Source organism: Mastomys coucha, unplaced genomic scaffold, assembly GCF_008632895.1.
Source record: "Mastomys coucha isolate ucsf_1 unplaced genomic scaffold, UCSF_Mcou_1 pScaffold6, whole genome shotgun sequence".
In the NCBI taxonomy this organism is placed as follows: domain Eukaryota; kingdom Metazoa; phylum Chordata; class Mammalia; order Rodentia; family Muridae; genus Mastomys; species Mastomys coucha.
In genome coordinates this window covers 25,587,184-25,613,959 of record NW_022196912.1, presented here as the reverse complement: position 1 = coordinate 25,613,959, position 26,776 = coordinate 25,587,184, and the positions used below count along the sequence as shown (strand labels likewise).

Sequence of the window (26,776 nt, the reverse complement as noted above, 5' to 3'; positions counted from 1 at the left end):
GGCTGTCCTGGAACTCACTCTGTAGACCAGGCTGGCCTTGAACTCAGAAATCCTCCTGACTCTGCCTCTCAAGTGCTGGGGTTAAAGCACGACTGTCAGGCCTCTTTTTTTCTTTTAAAGACTGGATCTCATGTAGCTTAGACTGACCCTGAACTTGCCTTATAGCTGAGGCTAACCTGCCTCCAGAGTGCAGGGTTGATAGTATGAAGGACCCTCTTCAAAGTAACTTCTCATTGTTCTCCAGGCCAATGTGACCTGTTGTTTTCATCACTGTTAGTGATTTCCTATCTTCCTCTTTCTTGATTTGGTAAAACTGTTTGAGAAGGATGCCTATGTATAGAAATTCACACTTTGCCTCAGAATGCTTGTAATTGATTCTATAGACAGGAACCCAAAGATAAACAGGAGAAAAGGTATAAAGATTAATGTGCACATGTGTGCCAGAGCCACGCAGAATGGAGTCCAAAGAAGGGTCAGATGGTTGCTGTTATAAATGCCCTTTTGAGAAAGAGAGGAGAAAGTAGGTGTTAGCAATTTAGGATTAAGAAATGAGCTGGGCGGTGGTGGCATCTGCCTTTAAGTCCAGTACTTGAGAGGCAGAGGCAGGGGGATTTCTGAGTTTGAAGCCAGCCTGGCCTACAGAATGAGTTCCAGGACAGCCAGGACTATACAGAGAAACTCTGTCTCGGAAAAAAAAAAAATTATTTTTAGGATAAATGGCTGGTCTTGGAGTAGAGTAGTCTTGGAGAGATTCCTGCCTGGGTGTTGGTGAAAATTCAGGAAAAATGAAGAGTCAGTTATATTCCATGCAGGCTGTTTTCTGTCCAGCTAATAAATTCTCTGGGGTGTAAGTTGGCTTCTGTGCAGTAGGTCTCATCTGTCCCACCAACTAGGAAACCTGTAGCTTGATGTTTCTCCCCACCCGCCCTTAAATAGCTTTCCCTGATATATGCTGTTATTGCTGTGGGTGGGGCTTGGTTGAATTTATTTCTGGAAAAAAAGGTTAGAGAGTTCTCAGTTCTCAGACTTTCACAGCACCTGTTATGGTGTCACACTCTTGAGACACTGTGTCTTATACACAGGGGCTGAATTCTTTGCTATCTGTTACACTTGAGAATAGCCTTAATTTGGTATTGGTGAGACACACATTGAAAATACTTGGTGTGTCTGTGGTGTATGCATATATTCTGTGTTCACATGTGTACATGAGAGGTCCAGAGGCCAAATTTTGTGAGACAGACCTCTTACTAACCTTGGGGCCCTCTTATCTCGACCCCTATCGCCTACTCTAGTGCTGGAATTAAAAAATGTACTTCCACCTTGGGATCTGAACTCAAGGACCTCATGCTTGTACAGTGTGATGGTTAGATGTAATTGTCAACTTAACACAGCCTGAATCACCTGGGAAGAGAGTCTCAATGAGAGATTGTCCACGTTGGACTGTCCTGTTGGCATTTCTGTGGAGTTTGTCTTCATTAAGTCTATTGACTTAGGAAGACCAGCCACTGTAGGAAGCACCTTCTCTAGGCAGAGAGGATTCTGAAGTGTGTGCAACTAGACAAATGGAGCTACACCCAAGTCAGCAAGTGAGTGTGTGGGTACATCCATGTCTCTCTGCTTTGGACTATTGATGTGACATAACAGCTGTTTTAAGCTTCTGCCACTGGGATTTCTAGTCTATGATTGACTGTGAGCTACAGTATACCACCTTCCTGCTTTTTGTCAGGCTTTTGTCACAACAGCAGAAATGAAACTAGGACAACACAGCAAGCTGTTTACTAACCCCGGCCCCCCAACCCCCCACCCCACCTCAAGGTCTTGAGTCTTACCTTTGGGGCCTACTGTTGCTTTTGAGATGTTTAGAATTGCTCTTTAATGTGACTTGTTTTATTTTTCTGCAAGCATTTATAAACTCCTCCCCTGGTGTTCTTAAAATTTTCTGTGATGATGTGTCTTGATACTTTGTGCTATACTTGATGACACTTGAGTTCAAAGGCAAATTTCTTTGGTTTTATGTTTTAAAGAGCTTGTGGAGGATATTGACTACGTATAATCCTGAAAGCATTCAAGGGGCTTAGGATGATGTTTCTTTTTAACTTTTAAATTTTATTGATTTTTATTTATGAGCTTGGGTGTTTTATCTGCATGTATGTCTGTGTACTATATATGTGTAGTGCCTGAGGAGACTAGAAGAGGGCATTGGATCCTCTGGAACTGGAGATAAACAGTTGTAAACTATCATATGGGTACTTGGAATTGAACTGGGTCTTTTGGAGTTTTGGCTCTTAACTGCTGAGCCATCTCTACAGCTCCTAGAGTGATCTATCTTGACCAATTAAGCAGATCATTTAAAATAAACATTTCCCGCCGGGCAGTGGTGGTGCACGCCTTTAATCCCATCCCTTGGGAGGCAAAGGCAGGTGGATTTCTGAGTTCGAGGCCAGCCTGGTCTACAGAGTGAGTTCCAGGACAGCCAGAGCTACGCAGAGAAACCCTGTCTCGAGAAAAAGTAAAATAAAATAATAAAATAAAATAAACATTTTCCAGTGGTTTCATGTTTTTATCCCAAGGGGTTTAGAGTGTTGAGATTGTCTCAATTTTATTCTCTTTATCATATTTCCTAAAATAGTATTGGTTGTCAGGGTTATCAATTAAGAGTAGTAAACTATATGCCTAGCTGAAATCGTTGGTCTTAGTCTACTAGGTCATGTTAGGACATTTATTCCCTAGGAAACAAAAATAGGCTGTAGCTATAAAGGTAATTCTGGTAAATGTTCCTTTTTCCTTTTCATTAGATACGATGAATCAGGGCAACCTAGAAAACTTGAATAATAATTTGACAAACTCAAAATCTGGGGGGTAAGAAATTCAAGATTTTAGAAAAAGGAACATTGTGGACTGTGGATGGCAGCATGTTTTGCTGAGTGACTAGTTATTAAAATGAGGGTGTTAATCTGGTGGCTCATACCTTTAAGCCCAGCACTTGGAGGCTGAGGCAGAATCCAGGAATTCATAGCTATCCTGGGCTACTTAAAGATGAAAAGAGACAAAGAGATTGTGATTGATATCAGTCTTTTGTCTCCCTCCCTCCCTTTGGATTCCCAGAATATAAGACTCAAATATTAATTCCTCCCCTAGAAAAAAGTACTTGCAGATTCTTTAAATACATAAACTTCATAAATGATGTGTCCTTGTTAAAATATCTGGTTGTCATAGGGAAGCAGTGGGAACAGTATAGTTACTGGGATCACCTAATGGGTTCTAATCACCTTTATATTTTATCTGTTTATTATGATGATGATGATGATGATGATGATGATGATGATGATGAAGAAGAATAAGTACACTGTAGCTATCTTCAGATGCACCAGAAGAGGGCATCAGATCTCATTATGGGTGGTTGTGAGCCACCATGTGATTGCTGGGATTTGAACTCAGGACCTTTGGAAAAGCAGTCGGTGCTCTTACCCACTGAGCCATCTCACCAGCCCTTTTATCTGTTTGTTAAGATGGCAGTGCGTTTGTTCTGAACTTTGGTTTACCTTTAGGTGCTTGAATTTTAAATAGTTTCCAGTGGTAATTGCTTACTGTCAGTTGAGGAGTTGTGCTCCATAGGAGTGAATCTAGATGACAGATAAATTGAAGCTTGCTGAGAGACAAACCTGAGTAAGGAAGAGGCTGTAGTAAGTACTGTATTCTTGCTCTGTAGACCAGGTTGGCCTTGAACTCACAGGGATCCACCTGCCTCTGCCTCCTGAGTACTAGGATTAAAAGCTGGTCACACCACCATCAGGCCTGAAATAGCATATTCTTACAGTGAAGGTGTGTATGTGCCCTGGTATACATGCATGTATGCAGGCAAGAGGTTGATGGCTAGTGTTTCTCAATCATTGTCCATTTTATGTTTTGGGAGTTCATTTTAGATATATTTATTTATTTACATGCTTATTTGAGGGAGAGGGCATGGATGTGGAGGTCAGAGAACTACTTGTGGCATACGTTTTTCTCTTTCCACTCTCTGGGCCCCAGGGATGGAACTTAGGTTGCTAGCCTTAGCAGAAAGTACTGTTGCTGGATGAGGCATCTCACAAGCGATATTTTTTGAGACAGGGTCTCTCACTAAACCTGGAGTATGCTGATAGGCTAGATTTGCTGCCTGGCAAATTCAGAGATAAGGGTGCAGATACTCATGCAACTACCACTTTACTGAGTGAGCCATCTTACTAGCAGCCTGTGTCTCAAGTTTTCATTTTAGTTTGATTTTTCCCCATAATTTTTGTTATTTCTTCTATAACTCATGAATTTTGGAATGTTTTACAATATTCCTAGGTAGTGTTTTGTTATTGATTTTCATTTAATTTGTGGGGTCAGAATACCTTGTGGTACATATTCATTCTGTACTGTAAGAAAGAGTGTAGAGTTCCAACATCACGGAGGTAAAGGCAAGTAGATTTTCATGAATTGAAGGCTAGCTGGTCTAAACATACCAAATTCCAGGACCAGTTAAGCCTACAAAGTTAGACTGTCTAAAAAACAAAACAAAACAAAACAAAACAAAAACAAAAAAACAACTTGCAGGGTGGGTGGGGATTTTTCTGTCTACGGTTAAAAAATAATTTTTAAAAGGAATAGGCATTAAGATCTCCAACTAAAATATTAAGTTTTTAAGTATTTTGCTTTCAAAAAATTGGTTGTTATCAAGTAAAGCAGCAATTACAGTTTACCTTCCCTGTGTTACAGGAATAGACTTTAAGATCAAAACAGTGGAACTACAAGGAAAGAAGATCAAGCTACAGATATGGTAAGCTTACTTACTTCCTGTGTTGGTGCCAGTTGCTTACAGTTTACAGCAAGACTCTCCTTTGCCATTTGTTACGTGTCTTCTGTACTGCCCTTCCTGAACAAGCAACCTGTGACCTCTCAGGACGTGAAAATTATTGCCATTGACTTGACAGTCCATAATGTTTGTGCCTAAACTAAAAATAACTGTCTCTCTCAGTAGTGTCCAAAGCACACGGCTTCACCCACCACGTGGACTGAAGGAGAGACACTGCTCTGACTCTTTGGAATGTAACACTCCTTTTATAGTGTGTTATTGGCAATAGTAGTATTTGACAACATTCTCTCAGCTGTACATTTCTAATTTTATGCAAGGAAAATTCTACTTTTGCCTTGTTGTTTTAGCAACCTAATTATACTAACTAGACTGGTAAAAAATAATTTTAATGGCAGAGGAAAGCTGCATGGTTTTGAAAACAGGAAAAAAGCGAAAACAGGCTTTTATATTATATTTATATTATATAATATTTTATATTATATTTTATGTTATAGTTTAAAAGGGGGAGTTATAAAGCATGCAGTATTTAATTGTTCTTCACATATTTAACATCAGTTTTTCTTTTGGGTTAAATCTAGTGCACTGGATTAGACTTGGACTGTGGTATGAGACAGTCTAAAAGTAATATCACTAACAATAGGCATCTTTATCCTTGAGCAAAGGATAACCCCTAGAAGGTAGTGAGGCAGGAAGCTTTTTCTCTTGGTTTGAAGTTGTCAGGCGGTGCAGTGGTTAAAAGCAAGACCTTCTCCTAAAGAGGACCCAGGTTCAATTCCCAGCACCTAGATCAGGCAGCTCACAGCCACTTGTAACTCTACCTCTAGGGGATTTTGAACTGCAGGCACCTACATGTGTTTGCATATGAACACATGTATGCACACACACACACACATCATCATTATCATAAATATGTTACTCGTTTCCTTAATTGCTGGAGGCTAGTTAGCATAATGAGAATTCATGTATTGGAGCTTCCCAGATCAAACCAAGTCTGATGGCATATGTTTGTAATCTCAGTTTAGGGGGAGTAGAGACAGGATGATCAGGAACTCAAGGCTACATACCAGATTCTAGGAAAGCCCCAGCTACATGCTACCATGTTTTAAAACCAAACAAAGGAGCCAGGTCATTTTGGTAAGGTACGGTTATATTGAGAGATATAAATGTAAGCCTTATACTGAGAGGTATAAATGTAAGCCAGGTGTGCTTAATCCCAGCACTCAGGAGGCAGAGGCAGGTGGGTCTCTGTGAGTTTGAGGTCAGCCTGGTCTACAGAGTTCCAGGACTACACAGAAAACCTGTCTCAAAAAACAAAAACCAAAAAGAAAAGAAAAATATAAATCTATGAAGTATGCAAATTAAAATGGGACACAGAAAACGTTAAAAAATTTACTTGGGTTATTCTAACAGAAATGAGAGGCTATAAATAGGTGTTATGGTTCTGAAAAATGAAGACAAATTTTTTAAAAACCGGCTCAGCTAGATGGCTCAATAGGGAAAGGTGACTGACAATCTGAATTTGACCCTCAGAACCCACATGGTGAAAGGCCATGCCTGGCTCCCCAGAAATTGTCCTCTGATCTCCACATATGTGTCTTGGCATGATATGCCTCCCCCACCAAAATAAAAAAACAGGTTTTTAATAAATCAAGTAAAAGAGAATAGTTGATTAAAACAAATTTCTACAAACACAAAATGATGATTACCCTTTGGGGGCATTAATATTTTAATATCTTTAATGTTGATATTTCATAGCTAACCAATACTATAATATAAACCTGTAGACACTATGATGTAGGTTGGGCTAGGTATGTTGTGCTCCTTTTTAGTAGAAAATTTAGTCATAGATTTAACCCTGAAATATGTGTATAATTTGCTGATTGTGTGATGTAAATGACTAGGGAAGGGGACGCAGGAAGTGTTGGTGGTATTCATAGTGGAGTAATGAACGTTTCTTAGGCTGTCTACACTATAGTGGGACACTAACCTGAGTCCTGACACTACTTTCCCAACACACATTTCAGCTGCATTCCATGTAGGAGACTTGAAGCTTTCTCTAGAGGAATAGAATTTATTGGTCAGTTTATACCTCTTCAGAAAAGATCCTATCTTAGTCAAGGTTTCTATTCTTGCACAAACATCATGACCAAGAAGCAAGTTGGGGAGGAAAGAGTTTATTCAGCTTACTTCCACATTGCTGTTATCACCAAAGGAAGTCAGGACCGGAACTCAAGCAGGTCAGGAAGCAGGAGCTGATGTAGAGGCCATGGAGGGATGTTCTTTACTGGCTTGCTTCTCTTGGCTTGCTCAGCCTGCTTTCTTATAGAACCCAAGACTTCCAGCCCAGGGATGGCACCACCCACAAGGGGCCCTACCCCCTTGATCACTAGTTGAGAAAATGCCCCACAGCTGGATCTTATGGAGGCACTTCCCCAACTGAAGCTCTCTTCTGTGATAACTCCAGCCTGTGTCAAGTTGGCACACAGAACCAGCCAGTACAGACCCCTAAAATCAATCCAACTCACCTGTGTTCCTGCGATGTTGAGGAAGACCTTTGGCACTTTTGGCTTTTGTTTTGTGGTGCTGAGGGTCAAGACAAGAAGGAACGATTTTAAATAATGGGGTGATAGAAGGCCTCAGAGTAAGGAAAATAGTCAACATATAAGGAACTATTTCTAGGAAGGGAAGCAGGTGGGAGTTTGCAGACAAGCAGGGGTAAATGGGGAGGCTTTGTCTTCAAAATCAAAAGAAGAAACTATGTAATAGACACGACAGGATGTTTGTAGTCACATGCTTTATCTCCATTATTTTTTTTCATTAATTTATTCATTCACTTTATACCCTGATCACTACCCACCTCCTCCCAGTTCCCTATCTCTATTATTCTTTTTTTTTTTTTTTTTGGTCTTTCGAGACAGGGTTTCTCTGTATAGCCCTGGCTGTCCTGGAGCTCACTCTGTAGACCAGGCTGGCCTCGAACTCAGAAATCCACCTGCCTCTGCCTCCCAAGTGCTGGGATTAAAGGCGTGCGCCACCACGCCCGGCTATTATTCTTAATATTTTTTATACTAACAACCAGAACAAGGAGGAGTCTTAATGAAAAATAATTACGCAGTGTCCTTTCCTTTCAACTTCTAGGGGGAAAGTAATTTTTTCTGAGTTGCCCAATATTTCCTCTTTCTTCTTGTCTTGCCTGTCAAGGTTTTCATTTAAATTCTACAAGTGAATCAAAGCAAAAGAGTTAATATTCTTAGTTTTTCTCATTTCCAGTATCCTGATTCTCTGCTGTTACTTTCCCATGTGTAGTTATAAAGTGCTTCAAAGCATGTCTGATTAACATGATCGGAGAAGAGAGCTAGTTCTGAGAGAGACCATTCCCTCTGGGTGGAAGGTGAGGCTACCAGTGCAGCCACAGTGGCAACACTCCTGCAAAGACCAGAGGTGCTCAGGATGATGGGCATGTTGGCCTGCAGAATAACTCTGGAGTTGACAGTGGCTAATGGAACCCTCAACATCCTGACCAACGTAATCGTTGCAGTTCGTTTTGGGGGTGGAGATAGTCTTGACCCTGCCATTATGTCTGCTCCTGCACTGACACACTTAGGGACTGAGGAACTGGTTCAGTGGTTAAGATTTTGCTATACAAATAGGAGGTCCAGAGTTAAGATCCCTAGAATCACATAAATGCTGGGTGGATGGCAGTATTGGTCTGTAATTCCAGTCTGGAATGGTGGAGGAGAGATCCTCAAGGCAAACTGGCTATTGAGACTAGCCATATCAACAAATTCTAAGGTTGCTTAGCAGACCCTGAAAATGGACAACATGGAAGAACAGTCAAGCTCTGATCCTGACATCAGCCTTGGGCATCCATACATATACGTGCACACCACAGACACACCAAGATGGAAAAAAGAAAAAACAAGTACCCCTCACCCTTGAAGGTACACTCAAGAAAAACTGAATGGACTTTGGGGATCTATCTCTTCCAGGTTCTTGGTATCCTTGGTCTTGGCATTGCTTCAATGAGCTCTGTAGCCAGTCACTGCTGCTAAATCCTCCCAACGCCCTCTTCTAATAACAGTATGCATGCAAAGTGCCCATATACATAAAATACATAAATATATTTTAAAAATAAGCAAAAGATATTAATGCATTTTTACAAAAATATATTTACATGGTCAGTACTTTTAAGATGTCCAACATTGTCATCAAACAGAAGTGAAACACAAACCAAAACCACAGTAATACCAGTTCAACTCCTCTAGGATGGCTATAATCAAAAACCAGTGACACATGTTGTAAGGACCTACCAATGTGCGTAATCCTCCTCTGTTACTGGTAGCAATGTAGAATAATTCAGACCTTGTAGGTGAGTTTGGCCTTTGCTCCAAACATAGAACTGGAGAAATGGCTCAGCAGTTAAGAGTGCTTGTTGCTCTTTCAAGGGACTAAGTTCAGTTCCCAGCACCTATATCAGGCAGCTCAAAAGTGTTTGTCTATCATTCCACCTCCAGAGGATCTGACCTCTTCTCACCTCCTAGGCAACACTTGACGATCATTTTTGGTTGAATAATGGGAGCATGCTTGTAATTGCAACATTTGTGAAGCTGAGGAAGGAGGATTGTAAGGTTAGCCTAAGATACATAATCAATTCTCTATAATCCTAGATAGCATGGTCTACTGTTTGTGATCCTACTTAAAGATAATAGAGAAAAGAATGGCTACTGAATTGAAAACAAGATTATTGGTGGTCATTTGAAACACAGTCTCTCTGGATTCAATAAAAGGAATATGACTAGAGTTGGCTGAGGGGGCATGGAATACATATGTAGCTCAGTGCTTAGAGAATGTGCTTAGCCAAGTGGGATCCTGCCAAATGATCCTGCTTAGGTCAACCCCCAGCAAATACACCCCTGCCTACCCCTCTGAGTTAATTAACAAAGATCTATGGAGAAAGAGCGACTACAGAGAGTCTTTATAGATATTTGCTGAGGGGGGCAGTGTGGTAGAAATCATGTTAGGCATACTTTTTAATTATTTTTTATTAGATATTTTCTTTACTTACATTTCAAATGATATCTCCTCTCCCGTTTTCCCCTCCGAAAACAAAACAAAAAAACAACAAAAAAAAACCCTGTTCCCTCTCCTCTCCCCCTGCTCACCAACCAATCCTCTCCTGCATCCTGGCCCTGGCATTCCCCTACACTGGGGCATAGAGCCTTCACAGGACCAAGGGCCTCTCCTCCCATTGATGACTGACTAGGCCATCCTCTGCTATACGCATGCTGCTGGAGCCGTGACTCCCACCATGTGTACTCTTTGGTTGGTGGTTGAGGCCCTGGGAGCTTTGAGGGTACTAGTTAGTTCATATTGTTGTTCGTCTTAAGGGCCTGCAAACCCTTCAGCTCCTTGGATGCTTTCTCTAGCTCCTTCAATGGGAACCCTGTACTCAGTCCAATGGATGGCTGTGAGCCTCTAATTCTGTATTAGTTGTTAGGCATACTTAAAGCCATGAATTTGGGCTTTTTTTTTTTAAAGGATTTATTTATTTATTTATTCATTTAATGTATGTGATTACACTGTAGCTGTCTTCAGACACACCAGAAAAGGGTATCAGATCCCATTACAGATGGTTGTGAGTCACCATACCTCTGGAAGAGTAGTCAGTGCTCTAAACAGCTGAGCCATCTCTCCAGGCCCAATGAATTCAAGTTTTAACACTGTAAAAAAAGTTTGGTAGGAGGTGTTTTTGTTTTAAACATAAACAAAAGCTTCTTCTAAAGTTATGTAGACCAGTATAGTTAGCAATTTTGACAAAGTACACTAAGAAGAATTAGCCACATAATTTTTTTGTTTTGTTTTGTTTTCCGAGACAGGGTTTCTCTGTATAGTCCTGGCTGTCCTGGAACTCACTCTGTAGACCAGACTGGCCTCAAACTCAAGAGATCCGCCTGCCTCTGCCTCCCAAGTGCAGGGATTAAAGGCGTGCACCACCACTGCCCAGCTAGGCACATAATTTAAAAACATTTTATTTAGTAGTAATAAGCCAAGATAGTGTAATAAAGAGGAAGACACAGACACATAGGGTATTAAAACAGAATAAATGGGTCCAGGAAGCTGGTTCAGTGAGTAAAGATGCTTGCCACTGAATTTGATCCCATGATCCACAAGGTAGAAGGAGAGTACCAACCCCTGCAAGTTGCTCTATTACCTCCACACATAGACCATGATGCACACATGCCCATCTATATGCTCAAAATAAGTAATATAATTTAAATTATGGGTTGTGTGTGTGTGTGTGTGTGTGTGTGTGTGTGTGTGTGTGTACCATAAATGTCTGGTGCCTGTAGACATTAGAAGAGGGTGTCACATCTAGAACTGCAGTTTCAGGTGGGCTAGAACAGAACCTGGGTTCTCTGCAAGAGCAACAAATGTTCTTAACTACTGGCCCATGCTGCCAGTCCCAGCATGTAGTAAGCATACAGAGAACTATTTATATATAAAAATCAGGGAAAGGCAAAGGAGTGAAATCTGGATTCTGTTGTAGATAACTCTGTAGAAGTAGGTTTTTTTTTTTTTTTTTTTAAACCCATTATAGTTCTAGGAGACCTCATACTTATTATAAGTTTCAGCACTATAGCTGGGAAGATATTCATGTATTCTAACCCTCTATGGCTGCCTGCTACCCAGCCACATGTCCTTTTACCTGCCATCTTAGTCTTGCCATGGCTGCTCCTGTACCATCAGTGTCCTCGGGGTGTCTCCCCTGACAACCTGCCCATGACGAATCCTCACTCTGGTCTTTTTCCTCTGTCCAGCTCTTTATTAACCAATCAGAGGTGATGGAAAATAATTTTTACACAACATTGAGACAGGAGGTGCTTGGCAGTGCAACCACATCTCTGGACACAGAAATCAACATCTGAATACACAATGCATAAAACCATCCCCCAACATAACACTGATGTCAAGCTTTGGTTTTGCTATTACACTACAGTTGATATCTCTGGATTACTTTTATGGGCTAGGCATGGTGGTGCACATCTTTAACCCCAGTACTTAGAAGACAGAGACAGGAGAGTCTCCGAGTTTAAGGTCATCCTAGTCTGCAGAGCAAGGCCCAGGTCAGCCAGGACTAGGAGTGAAGTCTTATCTCCTAAGAGAGAGAAGGAAAGGCAGGCAGGCAATGGCTCTACCTTTTAAAAAGAGTACACATCTTTTTCCCAGCACTTAAGAGGGAGAGGGAGATGAATCTCTGTGAGTTCAAGACCAGTATAGCCTACAGAGTGAGTTTCCAGAGCAGCTGGATCTATAAGATGAAACTGTGCCCCTCTCCATACACACACACACAAACACACACAAAACCCAAACAAATACATAAATAATTTTTAAAATTGTTTTTACAAAAGGCAGGCACTGGATCTGATGCCCTCTTCTTGTCTCTGAAGGACACCAGGCAGTCATGTGGTGCATATGTATTCATACATATTATACATTAAAGTAAAAATAAAATGAAGAAAGGTGAGGGAGGGAACTGGTTAGATGACTCAGTGATTGGGTCAAGAACATTGGCTTCAATTGAACCCAAGTTCAATTCATAATACCCACATATCAGCTCACAATGATCTATAACTTGAGTACAAGAGCGATCTGATGCCCTCTTCTGGCTTCCATGTGCACAGGTGTGGCACACAGACATGCTTGTAGGCAAAACACTCACACACATAGAAAAATGAAAATAATTTTCTAAAAAATTAAAAATAGGAGATGGAAGTATAGGAAGGTGAGGATGTGACACAGTGGTAGGATTCCTGGCCAGCATGTGCAGACCAGAGAACAGTCTATGTGAGTAAGTAGTAAACAGTTATGTAAGTGATCCTACAAGTTGTGATCTTTGAATGAGCTAAGAATTTCACATGCTTTGTATTATCTTATGGAATTAAGAATATGAATAAAATGGATCCAGGAGTGTTTGTATAGCTTGTGGATACTTACTAAGTAATTTCAAAACATATTTTATCAATTCTTACTGCTTTTCCTTTCAGCTCAGTATGAGTATGTAATTAATTTCCTACAACTGTGAAGTGTGGAGCTTATAATAATTTCCTTTTTGGTTCCTGTGATGTTAATTTTGGAGGCTGATACGAGAGATATGAGTTCAAGCTTTCTTAAAGTTTGAGCTCAGCCTATCTCAAATAAAAGAGTTATGAGTGCTCGTTCTGTTTTTCCTTTGTGGTAAATAGTGAATTTTAATCTATATTTTTCCTTCTATTCTGTTTTACTCTTTTATTTGAAGTATAGTGATACTAAAGTGCTCAATACAATTATTGATGGTTATTTCAGGGACACAGCAGGCCAGGAGCGATTTCATACCATCACAACCTCCTACTACAGAGGAGCAATGGGCATCATGCTAGTGTATGACATCACCAACGGTAAAAGCTTTGAAAACATCAGCAAGTGGCTTAGAAACATAGATGAGGTAAGACATAGCAGAAGCATGTGCCCTCCCTCCTTCCCTATATACAATCTGATCAGTTTATCTTCAAAATTTGTTCAAAATGATTCTATGTATTCAAGATAATAAAAATTACCAGTGATTTTCATGATGCTTTTGTCTAAATGAATTATTTCTCAGTGAATTTTTATTGAGTGATTAAAAGGTTTTTTAGTTAGTAAGTTATAGAAAAGTCATATTGCTCCAGGCATTTTAAAATGTTTAGGTATTAAGACACTGCTTGTCAGGGCATACATGTAGGGCTCAGAAGACAACCTCATAGAGTCTGTTTTCTCTTTTTTTTTTTTTTTTTTTTTTCCAGACAGGGTTTCTCTGTGTAACCCTGGCTGTCCTGGAACTCACTCTGTAGACCAGGCTGGCCTCGAACTCAGAAATCCGCCTGCCTCTGCCTCCCAAGTGCTAGGATTAAAGGCGTGCGCCATCACTGCCCGGTTGAGTCTGTTTTCTCTTAACACCTTTATATGGCTTTTAGGGATCCAGTTCATGATCCCCAGGCTGACAGAGCAAGCATCCTTTTTTTTTTTTTTAATTTATTTATTTTATGTATATGAGTACACTGTAGTTGTCTTCAGATACCCAAAAAAGGGCATCAGATCACATTGCAGATGGTTGTGAGCCACCATGTGGTTGTTGGGAATTGAACTCAGAACTTTTGGAAGAGCAGTCAGAGTTAACTAAACCACTGAGCACTGTCTCTCCAGCCCCAGAGCAAGCATCTTCACCCACTGAATCATTTCATTGCCTTGAAGCTCTGTATATTCTGAATGACAAATATATGATTTGCAAGTATTGTCTGTTTTGTGGTGGTCTTGTTGCTGTCTTTTGAGAAGTCTCATATATTTCAGGGTGGCCTTGAACTTGCTGAAGATAACTTCTAATCCTTTTGCCTCTTCCAGTTTATGTGCTGCTAGGGATTGAGCCCAGAGCTTCCTATACACTAGGCAAGCAGTCTCCCAACTGAACCATCTCCCAGTCCTTCTCACTGTTTTGGTAACATACTTGTAAAGCAGGAAAGAAAAATGAGCGAGGCTAGTAGGACATGAATTGAGACATTGACCCCTTATCCCGGAGTCTGGTTGATGTTCTTCTAGGTTCCAGAATTAAGAATGCCAATGCAGTTAGCAAAGTTTACTGTGTGATTTGCCTACAAAGAGAGAGACTGTTTTTTCTGTATAAAGACATTACCAATAAGGACTTTTAAATAATAGTGACTTGTGCTTAAGGTCTTGGCATGTATGACCTTCACGTATGGCCTTCCTCTTTTCCCAGATATTAGCTTGTAATTTTCTGGAAGTTTTATTATTTAAACTTCATTTATAATGAAAATGTGCCTTAGCTGTCTCTGCAACGCTTGTGATGTGTGGTTTTACTTTACAAGTCTGTAATCCTATCTAATGTGCTTCAGAATCCACTCTGTGATGTCTCTTACAAAAAAAGAGGGTAGAAACAGATAGAAGGTCCCTTAGAACAAAGTAATTTAAGAGCCATCCAAAAATCCCATGCATGGTGATACATGCCTTTAACCCCAGCACTTGGGAGGCTGAAGCAGACAGGTCTCTTTGAATTCAAGGCTACCAAACCTATATATTGAGAACTTGTCTTTAAAGAAAAGAAGCCACAAATCATAGTATAATAGTTGCTAAGATGCTTAAATGTAACTCATCCTAACAATTAGTTATGCACAATCCTCTCTCTGGGTACCTCATTTCTTTTCTTTTTTCTTTCTTCTTTTTCTTTTCTTTCTTTCTTTCTTTCTTTCTTTCTTTATTTCTTTCTTTATTTCTTTCTTTATTTCTTTCTTTCTTTCTTTTTTTTTTGATACAGGGTTTCTCTGTATAGCCCTGGCTGTCCTGTAGACCAGGCTGGCCTCAAACTCAGAAATCCGCCTGCCTCTGCCTCCCAAGTGCTGGGATTATAGGCATATGCCACCACTGCCTGGCTTAGGCACCTCATTTCTACCTGTGCTTAAATATATGTTAAAATCTCTTAATAAACTTCAACTCTGTTTCACACTGACTTATCCCCAAATTCTCTTTTTTAAAAGACTTATTTTTACTTATATGAATGTGCCTAAATGAATAAATACTATATCTGTGGGGTTGCCCCCTAATGTCAGAAGAGAGTATCAGATACCCCTGAAGCAGGAGTTACATGTGGTTGTGTTTGACCTGGTGTGGGTACTGGGAACTGAGCTTGTGTTTTCTGGAAGACTAGTGAGTGTTCTTAGCTGTTGAGCCTTCTTTCTTCTAGAAAGCACAGAGATGAAAGAAGCTTTTTTGCCAGGTTATGCTGAAACTCTCTTCTGTAGTGAAATTAAGGCTTTAAATGAGTTGAGGTCTCTAAAAAGAACTGCTAAGGCTGCCATAAGCAACAGTAAACTTTGTCTCTAGTTTCCTATTGATGCTGAAGTTTAGATCCACAAAAGGTTTTGTTTAGTTGTTTGGTTTGGGACTGGGTCTTTGTGTGTGTGTGTGTGTGTGTGTGTGTGTGTGTGTGTGTGTGTGTGTGTGTGTGTGTGTTCTCACTGTGTAGACCTGGCTAGCTTTGTAATTTACAGGGGATTTCACCTGCCTCTACCTTCTGAGTGCTGAGATGGAAGTCAGGTACTGCTGCATCCATCCTCCATTTTAAACACTGTTGGAAATTTTGTCCCTAGCTACAATTCATTTAGGTATTTCTTTAAATGATTGTTTTTAAACTCAAATCAGCAGTTTAGGGTTTGGGGGGTGGTTTTTTTGTGGGAAGGATGGGTTTTTTGTTTTTTTGTTTTTGGGTTTGGGTTTGGGTTTGGGTTTGGGTTTTTCAGCTAGGTTTCTATAGCCCAGACTAGCCTGAAAGCCATTATATAGACCAAGACAGCTTTGAACTTGTGGCATTTCTCTTGTCTCCACCTTCAGGATACTGGAATTTTGAATTTGTTTTTAACTAATTTAAATGAGTGAAATCTCCTTATAGCAATGTAGCTATTAGAAATGATAAGGGCTCTATAGAACTTGTCTTAAGGCTTGTATTTACATGGTATATGTACAATCTAGTCAACTTGAATATGCATGTGATCTGTTTCAGATATTACCTATATCTTGCTTTTTGGAGAGAATATGTTTAGAAGTAGACAAGTTCTTTAGAAGTAATGTTTGGAGTAGATCTTAGGGAGTGTACGTCTTTTGCTAGGTAGTTTAAGAATTGTAGGTCTTCTGCCGGGCGGTGGTAGCATACACCTTTAATCCCAGCACTTGGGAGGCAGAGGAAGGGGGATTTCTGAGTTCAAGGACAGCCTGGTCTATAGAGTGAGTTCCAGGACAGCCGGAGCTATACAGAGAAATCCTGTCTCAAAAACAAACAAAACAAAACAAAACAAAAAAAGAATTGTAGGTCTTAACAAGGAAAATTTAAGGCTAGTAAGATAGCTTAGCAATTGAAGTGTTTGCTGTGCACACATGAGAACTAGGTTCATTCATTTCTCTAGCAACCATAAAAAAATCAGGTGTGGCAGCGTAGTATTTTCCCGTTTATTAGTATGAGTGTTTTAACTGGTTTGTCTATGCCAACTACTTGTATGCAGTACTCATAGAGGCCAGGAGAGGGCATCAGATCTCCTGGAACTATAGTTACAAATAGTTGTGAACTGCCATGTGAGTTCTTGGGAATTGAACCCAGGTCTTCTGCAAGAATAACCAGTGCTCTTAATCACTGAACCATCTCTCCAGCCCCATGTATAGACTTGTGATACCCGCTCTGCGAGGTGGAGACAGGAAGCCCTGGGACTCACTCACTGATCAGCCAGTCTAACCAGTTGATGGCTCCAAGTCCAATGAGCAACCCTGTCTCAGAATTAAAAAAAAAATCTCTGGTGTCTACATACCCATGTGTGGGTCTGCGTCCCTGCACTTACAAATACACCACATATACAGTTACATAGAAAAACATATGAATTTAAGAAACATACATTCATATTTAGAAAATATTAAGTAATCATTCATGTTAGTGTGCAACAGTAATAATTTTTCCTGTTTCAGCATGCCAATGAAGATGTGGAAAGGATGTTACTAGGGAACAAGTGTGACATGGACGACAAGAGAGTTGTACCGAAAGGCAAAGGAGAGCAGGTACTTATGAACAGGCAGAGCTCCGTGATGGAGACAGAGGTCTGCCTACTGTGACCGAAGTGGTGACGCCCTGAGCAGCCCTTCCAGGTCTTAGGAAAAGTGCTTATGGAAACAGCTTACTGTGGGGGAGGCTTTTCCACTATGTCACTAACATGGGGAAGAAGGCCACATCTGTGCCTGGTATTTGTTAGCTTTATGTAAGCTGTGTAAGAGAAACGTGTCAGCGATTTGTTGTTTTAATCTTAGAACTTTCATATGTCAGTTATTAAGATTCTGAAGTTTGTAACTAAAAGACTAGGGCAAGCAGAAATTAGGTATATCACCTGATCTTCTAATGTATGGACAGAATACCTGATTTAGGATATCTCAGATGAACTCTTGAGGTAGGGAGAGGGTTGGTTTTATTACCTACCTCTCTTTTTAAGATCTCCTTAAAATGGTCTGTCACATTCCAGTTGAGGCCACTCAGAGTACCATAATTGTTTCCTCTGCCATGTTACCACCACAGTTGGCTGCCTCATTTGGCAGTTGCATAACATTTTTTTGCTTCTATTTTAGATTGCAAGGGAGCATGGTATTAGATTTTTTGAGACTAGTGCAAAAGCAAATATAAACATCGAAAAGGCGTTCCTCACATTAGCTGAAGACATCCTCCGAAAGGTAAGTTCCTTATGCAGCAACATTTCTAAATTATTGTGTCTCTTTTTTTGGTGGTAGTAGTAGTGTTTGTTTTACACATACCTTTGGCTGGCCTGAAACTCTTGATTCTCCTGTCCTAGCCTTCCAGATGCTGGGATTGGCCCCCACCCCCTCCCATTCTTTGTCTCCTTAAATACAATATTTACATAGAAAACCTTTAGTTTTGCTGCTGTTGTTCCTAAAAGATCACCTATTACCAATAGCTGATCCTCCAGAATAAAGTAAGGAGCTTGTAGCTAGATGGCTAGAAAATATGTAGCAACCTGAGGTAGGCAATCAGTATTCACGTCTGGTCTCTGTTTGCACTGCACCCCCAACTCCAACTCCTCGTGTCTGTTTGAATGTGTAATATTGGTGACAAAACCTGCAAAATGAAGTGAAATTGGGGCTGAGGGCATAGATCATCGGTTCTCAGCTTATAGGTTGTGACCCCTTTCGGGGTGGGGTTAAACAACCCTTTCACAGTGGCTGCATATCACATATCCTGTATATCAGATATTTATATTATATTTATAACAGTAGCAAAATTATAGTTATGAAGTAGCAATGAACATAATCTTATGGTTGGGGATCACCACAACATGAGGAACTATACTAAATGGTCACAGCATTAGGAAGGTTGAGAATCATTGGAAAGGGAGATTTTTAAAAAATCTCTAACTTATGTAAACATTTTAAAGTACTGGTTTTGCTTCTTAAGTATTAATTGGGCTGAGAAATTAGGTCAGTGCCAGAGCACTTGGTTAGTGTGCCTAAGGTTCTAGGTCCTAGTCTAGCTTAGTCTGCAAAGTACCATGCCAGCTGGGGATACAATAAGATATGCTTTCTCAGAAAAGAAAGGAAATTAAAGCCCTTTATACATGGAAATGTCATGGAAACATACTTCGTAAGCTAATCTGTTTTGAAGACAGAAAAGACTTTTTAAGGAAACACATTTGCACACACTTTGAATTCCCCCAGTGGGATGGTTGAGGCAGAACTGCATACTGAGATCAACGTTAGCCTGTGTACCATAGTGAAATCCTTTCCTTAGATTCAAAAAACCGCTGAGCATAGTGGTGTATACGTTTAATCCTAGTACTTGGGAGATAGAGGCATGTAGATCTCTGTGAAAGGCCAACTTGGTCTACATAGTGAGTTCCAGGTCACCCAACCTATATACATAGTAATAATTTCACAAATCTAAAGAATTCTTGTTTTCCTTTTCTGTTGGGTTAGTGCCCCTGTTCTAGCTGATCTGATCTCAGTTAAGTTAGAGAAAGACAGACAGTGAGGGGCCATGAGTGAACTTGAATCCCACTTATACCCAGGAGCTAGAAGTTCCTAGAGAAAGTGAATTCCTGTTGTGTTTTCTTGGTGTGGGCCCCGTTTGAGCTGCTCTTGACTTTTTGTGTGTTTTCCTTAAAAACTGTCTAAAGAGCAAACGCTGTTATCAGGCAAGCTCATCCTGATAGTGTAGACTGACCCTGTTCCCTACCATTTACAGGGACGAGTCTATCTTGAGGCAGCCAGAGTAGGGCAAACAGGAGTCTCACTTCAGGTTTACCAGGCTTTCTGAGCATTGTTATATTTTCCCTCGTTCTGCCAAAAGCCTTTTAGGTTGTTTCCATGACAGGTTGCATAGTCACCATGGCCTTTACAGTTCTATTTGTGATATTCTAAGATTCATGTTCAGAGTAATGTTGGACAAGTGTAGAGTGATACAGAGGAGAAACACCTCCCCGACCCCCTTGAGCATCAAACAGTTAATGTTTTGGTGTGTCCTAGGTCTCTTGCGCACAGGAATTAGGTAACTGATTTTTGTCACCTCCCCTTCCACCTACACATGATTGAGATGGCCCTTTCTAAAGGTTGGCACAGTGATACAAACCAGTCTGAAAAGGCAAATAGCTGAACAGAGAAAGGCCCTTGGGGTCTCTAATGTAAGACATGGCCTAACAATGGCTTTTTGTGAATTATAAATTAAAAGTTTTTATTTGGCAGTGGCAGGGTTTACAGACGCTCCACAACACACAAACTCAGTCAGTGAGATAGTTAACAGGCAGTTAACACGCTGAACTATCTCACCAGCCTTTCAAAAGAAAACAAGGCACAGATCTTGCTGTGCAGCCCAAGCTGACCTAGAATTATTCTTCTATCTTCTTTGTTCTGGGATTACGAGCATATGCTACCATGCCTGGCTTAGTAGTCCTTCTGTTCTAAGAACTCATAGGTCAGGGCAAAGATGGTTGAGATGCTTTAAGTGTTGTCAGGAGATGTCTGTCACACTTCACAGAGGAGGCCAACTAAAGGACACTAAAAACAGTTTTCTTTCTTTTTGTTTTATTTTTTTTTTCCAAGATAGGGTTTCTCTATGTAGCCCTGGCTGTCCTGGAACTCACCAGGCTGGCCTCGAACTCAGAGATCTGCCTGCCTCTGCCTCCCAAGTGCCGCCCAAAGGTGTAGGCCACCACTGCCCAGCCAAAAACAGTTTTCAAATTATGACTTTGCATAGTGACTATAATTGTCACTATAATTTGTTGTGTAACCTGATATTGCTGCGACTCTTTGCAGTGAGTCTGTTTTCATCCATGCCAGTGTTTTCTCATGGGTTGCTTGCTTCCTTGTGTTGTTGCAGACCCCTGTAAAAGAACCCAACAGTGAAAATGTAGATATCAGCAGTGGAGGAGGCGTGACAGGCTGGAAGAGCAAATGCTGCTGAGCGCTCTCCTGTCCATCTGCTGCCATCCACCATCCGTTTCTCTTCTTGCTGCAAAATAAAACACTCTGTCCATTTTTAACTCTAAACAGATATTTTTGTTCCTCATCTTAACTATTCAGTCCACCTATTTTATTTGTTCTTTCATCTGTGACTGCTTGCGGACTATTATAATTTTCTTCAAAAAAAAATGTATAGAAAAATCATGTCTGTGACTTCATTTTCAGATGTACTTGCTCACTCAACCCTGCACTTCAGTTGTATTATAGTCCAGTTCTTATCAACATTAAACTATAGCAATCATTTCAACTATTCTGCAAATTGTATAAGAATAAAAGTTAGAATTAACAATTTTATTTTGTACAACAGTGGGATTTTCTGTCATGAATAATGTGCTTGAGTCCCTATAATCTATAGATGTGATAGCAAAGAAACAAAAGCCAGGAAAACACTCATTTTCGCCTTGACTCTGTATGTGGGGTTAATTTTGTCCTGTGCCTTATGTGGAAAGGACCTCCTTTGATTTTTCTCTTTGTTTCGGTGGAAGCATGTGCAGGGGACATTTCATCCCGACATAAACCCGTTCGGATGCTTGTGGTTTGCTTGGCTGTATCTTTCAGAGTAGTTAACTGAGGACAAAGGGTAATGCAGAAGTGATATTTGATTTCCAGTCTCATTCCCAGTGGCCTTGATATTTAAACTGATCCCCGCCACCAAGTCCTTGGGCCACTCTGTCCCTGCGTCTCATCTTTCTGCATGCTGCTTTGTTTGCCCCTACTACTCCTGGTATGAGTTATTTAAAGATGAAAGGTTTGTCAAGTTTAACATAAAGCACTGGTTTACCTTGCTAAGTAAACAGAAAGGTAAATTCTAACTGCCTATATCAGATGTCAGTTAATCGGTGTCAGCCCCTCATTTACTCTCTTCCCAAACCTGTCCTGCTGTTTGCCTTCTGTTCCCCTCCCCACCCCACCTTACCCCACTCCCTGTCTATCCATGGAGTTTATGAAATGGAAGAGTTAATTGCATGCACTAGTGTTTGGAGGGTGTTGTGGCTTGTCTTTCTAATTAGGTGTATATCCTATTCACTTTCCTAGAGTAAACCTCCTAACCTGGATTTGACTAGTCTCCATTATGCCAACTCCTCTGGCAGTCTTTTCTGGTAGCCCAGGAAAGACTGGTTTTAAAAATACCATAAAGAGCAAGGAGGAGTGGGTCTTAGTAGCATTTGCCAAATGTATTGAGATTTGGCCTCTGAAGAACACTTTCGGTATTAAGTTGTCTTTACTGTTAAGATTTAGAAATACATTATAATATTATTAATTTCAAGTCCTATCTTTATATCCTCTCAGAAAACTTCTGTTACCATAATTTTTTAAAAAAGAAAAAGGACAGCAAAAGGCTTCTCATGTAAAGCTGAGTTCTCTGGCTCTGTCTGACCCATCCTTCTCTCCCCGTTCTAGTTTGGCTTCATTGCTTCTCATTGGGATAGGGTGGGCAAAGTCCCCTATGCTGCTAGCATCCTAAGATGATACCTTTGTGGGAATAATTGTGAATAGCATGATTCATTTCAAGCAGAGGCTGAGTTTAGGACAGCAGCTACCATTGAGAAGATTTCTGTGACATGCATTTTAATGACCTCTTGGCTCACATAAACAATATAGGGACATGTCTGCTAAAAGAAACCATGAATTTTTCAGATAGTGCCCTAAAGACAATTTTATATGCCTCACTGGTGGTCCTTAGGGTTCTCCTCCCTCACTTGACTTTATCATTGTTTACTAGTAAAGAGCAGCATTGCCAAATAATCCCTGATTTTCCACTATGAAAAATGCAATGTTTAAGCTTTTGAAGTTGTAGGTTAAACCTACTGTTGTTAGACCTTTGCTGTTTGTGTTACTTCCCTCTATCTGGAATGTGGTGGTCGCCTCTTTACTTTAAACTTTCTTTAACCCTTAATTCAGTGACTTAAGGTTTGGAGCTACACACTGGGATTTTGGCTAACAGACTGACAGTTTTGTTGTTTGCATAATTATAATCGGCATTGTACAGAGAAAGGATATGGCTACCTTTGTTAAATCTGCACTTTCTGAATATCAAAAAAACAAAAACAAAAGGGAAATGGAGTATAAATCAATTTTTGTATAATCTGTTTGAAACCCGAGTTTTATTTGCTGACTATTAGGGCTTTGTCCCCTTTCTGTAAGTCTCTTGGGATCCTGTGTAGAAGCTGTTCTCATTAAACACCAACAGTTCAGTCCATTCTCTGGTACTAGCTACAAATTCGGTTTCATACTCTACTTAACAATTTAAATAAACTGAAATATTTCTAGATGGTCTACTTCTGTTCATATAAAAACAAACTTGATTTCCAACTGTGTGGTTTGGCTTTCATTTATTTTTGGACTTGGAGATGGAGGACTGCTTCTGACAACAAGTACAGGAGGGCATCCTGTGAAGCAAGGTAAAGAGAAAGACAAATATTCTGTCAGCATCAGCATCTGGAAAATAGGGGCACTTGGAAGAAACCACAAGGAACAGAATCATCCTCATATAGGAAGACCCAAGCCCTCTCCAGCTCACATGAGTTCCAGTGAACCAAAGGCCAAGGAAAAACCACTGGTGGGCCCAGCACACCCAGGTGGGCTCTCAGTCCTGAAGGGTGACACAGCAATGTTTAGACATTGCTGTCCTCTTACTTGAAAACAGTATTTGCAGCCTCATGAACCATTATTTGGCCTTGTATGAGTACTGGCAAAAAGCAGTGCTTAACCCAGTGATAAAGCCTGGTCAGTGAAGAGAGTGGAGCCGTTTGTCTCTGCATGAGAGTGGTATAGGGGTGTTTGATGTTTCTAGGTCACCTGAATGGTTTCAGTGCTGCTCTGCCCTTTCTCCCTGAACCCATGTAACCCTGGTGATGTCTAGGGCTGACAGCGTGTTGTTGTCTCTTTGAAATTGGTGTAGGAAAAAAGGATAAAGGATATGGTCTCTGTTCATAAACCCACTGTCTCAGGAAGCAAAAGTGATACCACTTGGAAGGTATGGGCAAAAGAATCAGGAATTAAAGGCTAGCCGCCTTTTTATGTGAAGTTTAAGGGCAGCCTGGACTGCCAGTGTCAAAAAGTAGTTGTTGGATATTGGCTCATGCTTTCTTATCTTACTGGGGCAGAGGCAGGTAGGTCTCTGAATTTGAGGTCAGCCTGCTCTACATATCAAGTTTCAAGCCTCCATGTGAGAGACCCTGTCTCAGTAGTTTTTTTCCATAAGCTTATTAAACTAAGAGTTTATTCAAGAAGAGCCAGGTAGGGCTGGAGAGATGGCTCAGCAGTTAAGAGCACTGGCTCTTCTTCCAGAGGCCCTGAGTTCAATTTCCAGCAACCACATGGTGGCTCACAAGCATCTGTAATGGGATCCGATGCCCTTCTCTGGTATGTCTGGGAGAACCACAATGCACTCACATACATAGAATAAAAAAAATCTTTTTAGAAGATTTTTTTTTTTTAAAGAAGAGCCAGGTAGCTAAGTTGTAGGTAAGTGCTGAATTACTAGAAGGATGAGTTAAGTAGACAGCTTGGACTTTGCCCAGGAAGTAAATACATCAGGTCTTAACATGTAGACTGACAAGACTGTGCAGAGATGGGCATTGTGAAAGAACGTGATCTTAGCTTTTATGAGAAGACCAACTAGATGGACTGATAGGCAGTGGGGATTTACAGTGGTGAGATCAGTCTGAGGAAAGCATATCTAGGCCTGGCATGATGGCTCACACATGTAATCCCAGGAGCTGGGCTGCTGAGGTAGGAGGCTAGCCTGGGCCTGGTTTCTTAAGACAGGTGTAATAACTCCACGCCACTCCCCACACACTCCCCAAACATCTCTCCCCTCCACTCAAAGACTCCCACAATAAACAAAAACAAAAAACAAACCTATCTGTATGGTTTGGATAAGGAATGTGGATTGTACGGATTGTACAGGTCATCAAGAATTGAGTGGACCCTGTCTAAGATGATGGCAAAGGTTGATGGATTGATGGAGCGGAAAAGGGTTTTAATGACCCTGCTTAGGTGTAGGAACCTCCAGTGCCTCTCACCTAGTTTTATTGGGTTATTGTTTTGTCTAAGTCATCTTGTGGCAGAAAGTAAAGCCGTGGCTTTTCAGGGCTTTTAGTGAGTTTCTGAAGCTACCCCCAGAAAGTTGTTAGTGAATTGTGGTAGTAAAAATGGCTCCAAAGGGTGAAGAGCTGTGGCTTGTGCCAGCTTTGTGGGCGGACTCAGGGCATTTGTAACTAATTGACTAGAAGTAGTCCAGTGTGTCTTGTAGAGGAATGAGGGATGCAAGCAAAAAAAGCATACTTGACTGGGGGACTGATTTGAGGGGTGAGGTTTCTAGCCAAGATCCATAGCTAGCCCATGCTTCCTGCAGCTTGTAATTTGGAAGAGCAGTTAACTGGGGAAGGGAAGTATTGTGATTCAGGGCTCTCACTACTAAGGGTTGGGGATTGTTGAGCTACCATGTGATAATGTCACCATTGTTTGTATATCATTCATTGGATATCTGTGAGACAGGAAAGAGCATAGCAGTGACATTTCTATAAGGCCCTGAAATGATGACATTTATAGGGTTATGATGATCTGACTTGCTATAGATAGAAATCTCACTTCATGGGGAAATTGGTATTCTCATTAGATCTAAAAATAGAATAGTCAGTTTGATTAAACATTTCCAGTAAGATGGTTTGGGGTTTCATATAGCCCACTATGGTCTTGAACTCACTAGGTAGTCATGGATGATCTTGAATTCTTCTGCCTCCTAAGTACAGTGATTATAGGTGTGCAATATAATGTCTGATTCTGCAGTGTTGGAGATGGACCGGAGCTGCATGCATACACCTACACAAGACAAGCCCCCCAACAGCTGACTTGCATCCCACCCCTCTAGTGACTCTTGGAGTACAGGAGTTGAGTGTTAAGATCACCCATTCACATCAGACATAAATATGCAGGTAGCAGAGCTGATGTTGCTTTGAAAAATGACAGGACTCAGAGACCATCCCATCTGTGCCTCTAGAAGGGCCTGAAGTGTAGCTTTGAAGTCTTGTGTCACATGGTGAACCACAAATAATCTGGGCCTTGGAGATTTTTATTTTGAGGTTGGTTGGCTTGTTTGTTTTAATGTGTATGGGTGTTTTTCCTGTATGTATGTATGTGCAGTACCTGAAGAAGCCTGAAGAGTGTTGGAACCTCTGGGACTAGAGTTCTCAGATGGTAATTCACTACTATGTGGGTACTGGGAATTGAACCCAGGTCCTCTGGAAGAGCAGAGAGTGCTCTTAACTACTGAGCCATCTCTCTGACTCCCTTTATTTATTTTTTAAAAACAGTCTCACAGTGTAGTGCTAGCTGCCTTGAAATCTTCAGAGATCTGCCTGACTCTGTCTACTGAATGCTAGGATTAAAGGTGTGTGCCACCACACCTGGCTAGGCCTGGAAAATGGAAGGCCACATTGCAGTGGAACTTGGGCTGGTAGCTGAGTAGGGAATGTGTCTTGCAGGAGAGTCTCCTATAGAGGGGAGAACAGAGGTACTCACCCACCTCAGCACAACCTCAGTCATATTCCCACCTCTCAGACGTGCCTAAAGAGCACCTGATACTTAGTAAGAGCAACTTTACAGAGTACCTTAGATAGGACTCATTTCTGACTTAAACCATAAAATATTCATGTGGAAAGGTACATGGGTTTTTTGACATGACAGTTTTTCAGGTGTGGTAGCCCTTATGTGGCTCAGGCTGGCCTTGAACTTGTAGCTTTCTGTTTCTGCTTCCTGAGTGTCAGGTTTATAAGTGTATACTAGCATGCCTGATTGTTGTGTCTGATCACTCAGCTTTGAGTCTCCAAAGTGTTAGGTCAGAGCTCTCTC

General features: G+C 40.8%; 1 protein-coding gene across 1 annotated transcript in view; it reads left to right on the top strand.

Annotated features, from left to right (window-relative positions):
• The window catches only part of Rab10 (RAB10, member RAS oncogene family), a 55,634-nt gene extending 32,401 nt beyond the window's left edge, over positions 1-23,233 (top strand). The window contains exons 2-6 of the mRNA XM_031357539.1: positions 4,741-4,801; positions 13,181-13,319; positions 17,372-17,461; positions 18,020-18,121; positions 20,778-23,233. Coding sequence (XP_031213399.1) covers positions 4,741-4,801; positions 13,181-13,319; positions 17,372-17,461; positions 18,020-18,121; positions 20,778-20,861 — 476 coding nt within the window. The 3' untranslated portion in view covers positions 20,862-23,233. The remainder of the gene's footprint in view (positions 1-4,740; positions 4,802-13,180; positions 13,320-17,371; positions 17,462-18,019; positions 18,122-20,777) is intronic.
• The last annotated feature ends 3,543 nt before the right edge of the window (positions 23,234-26,776 follow it).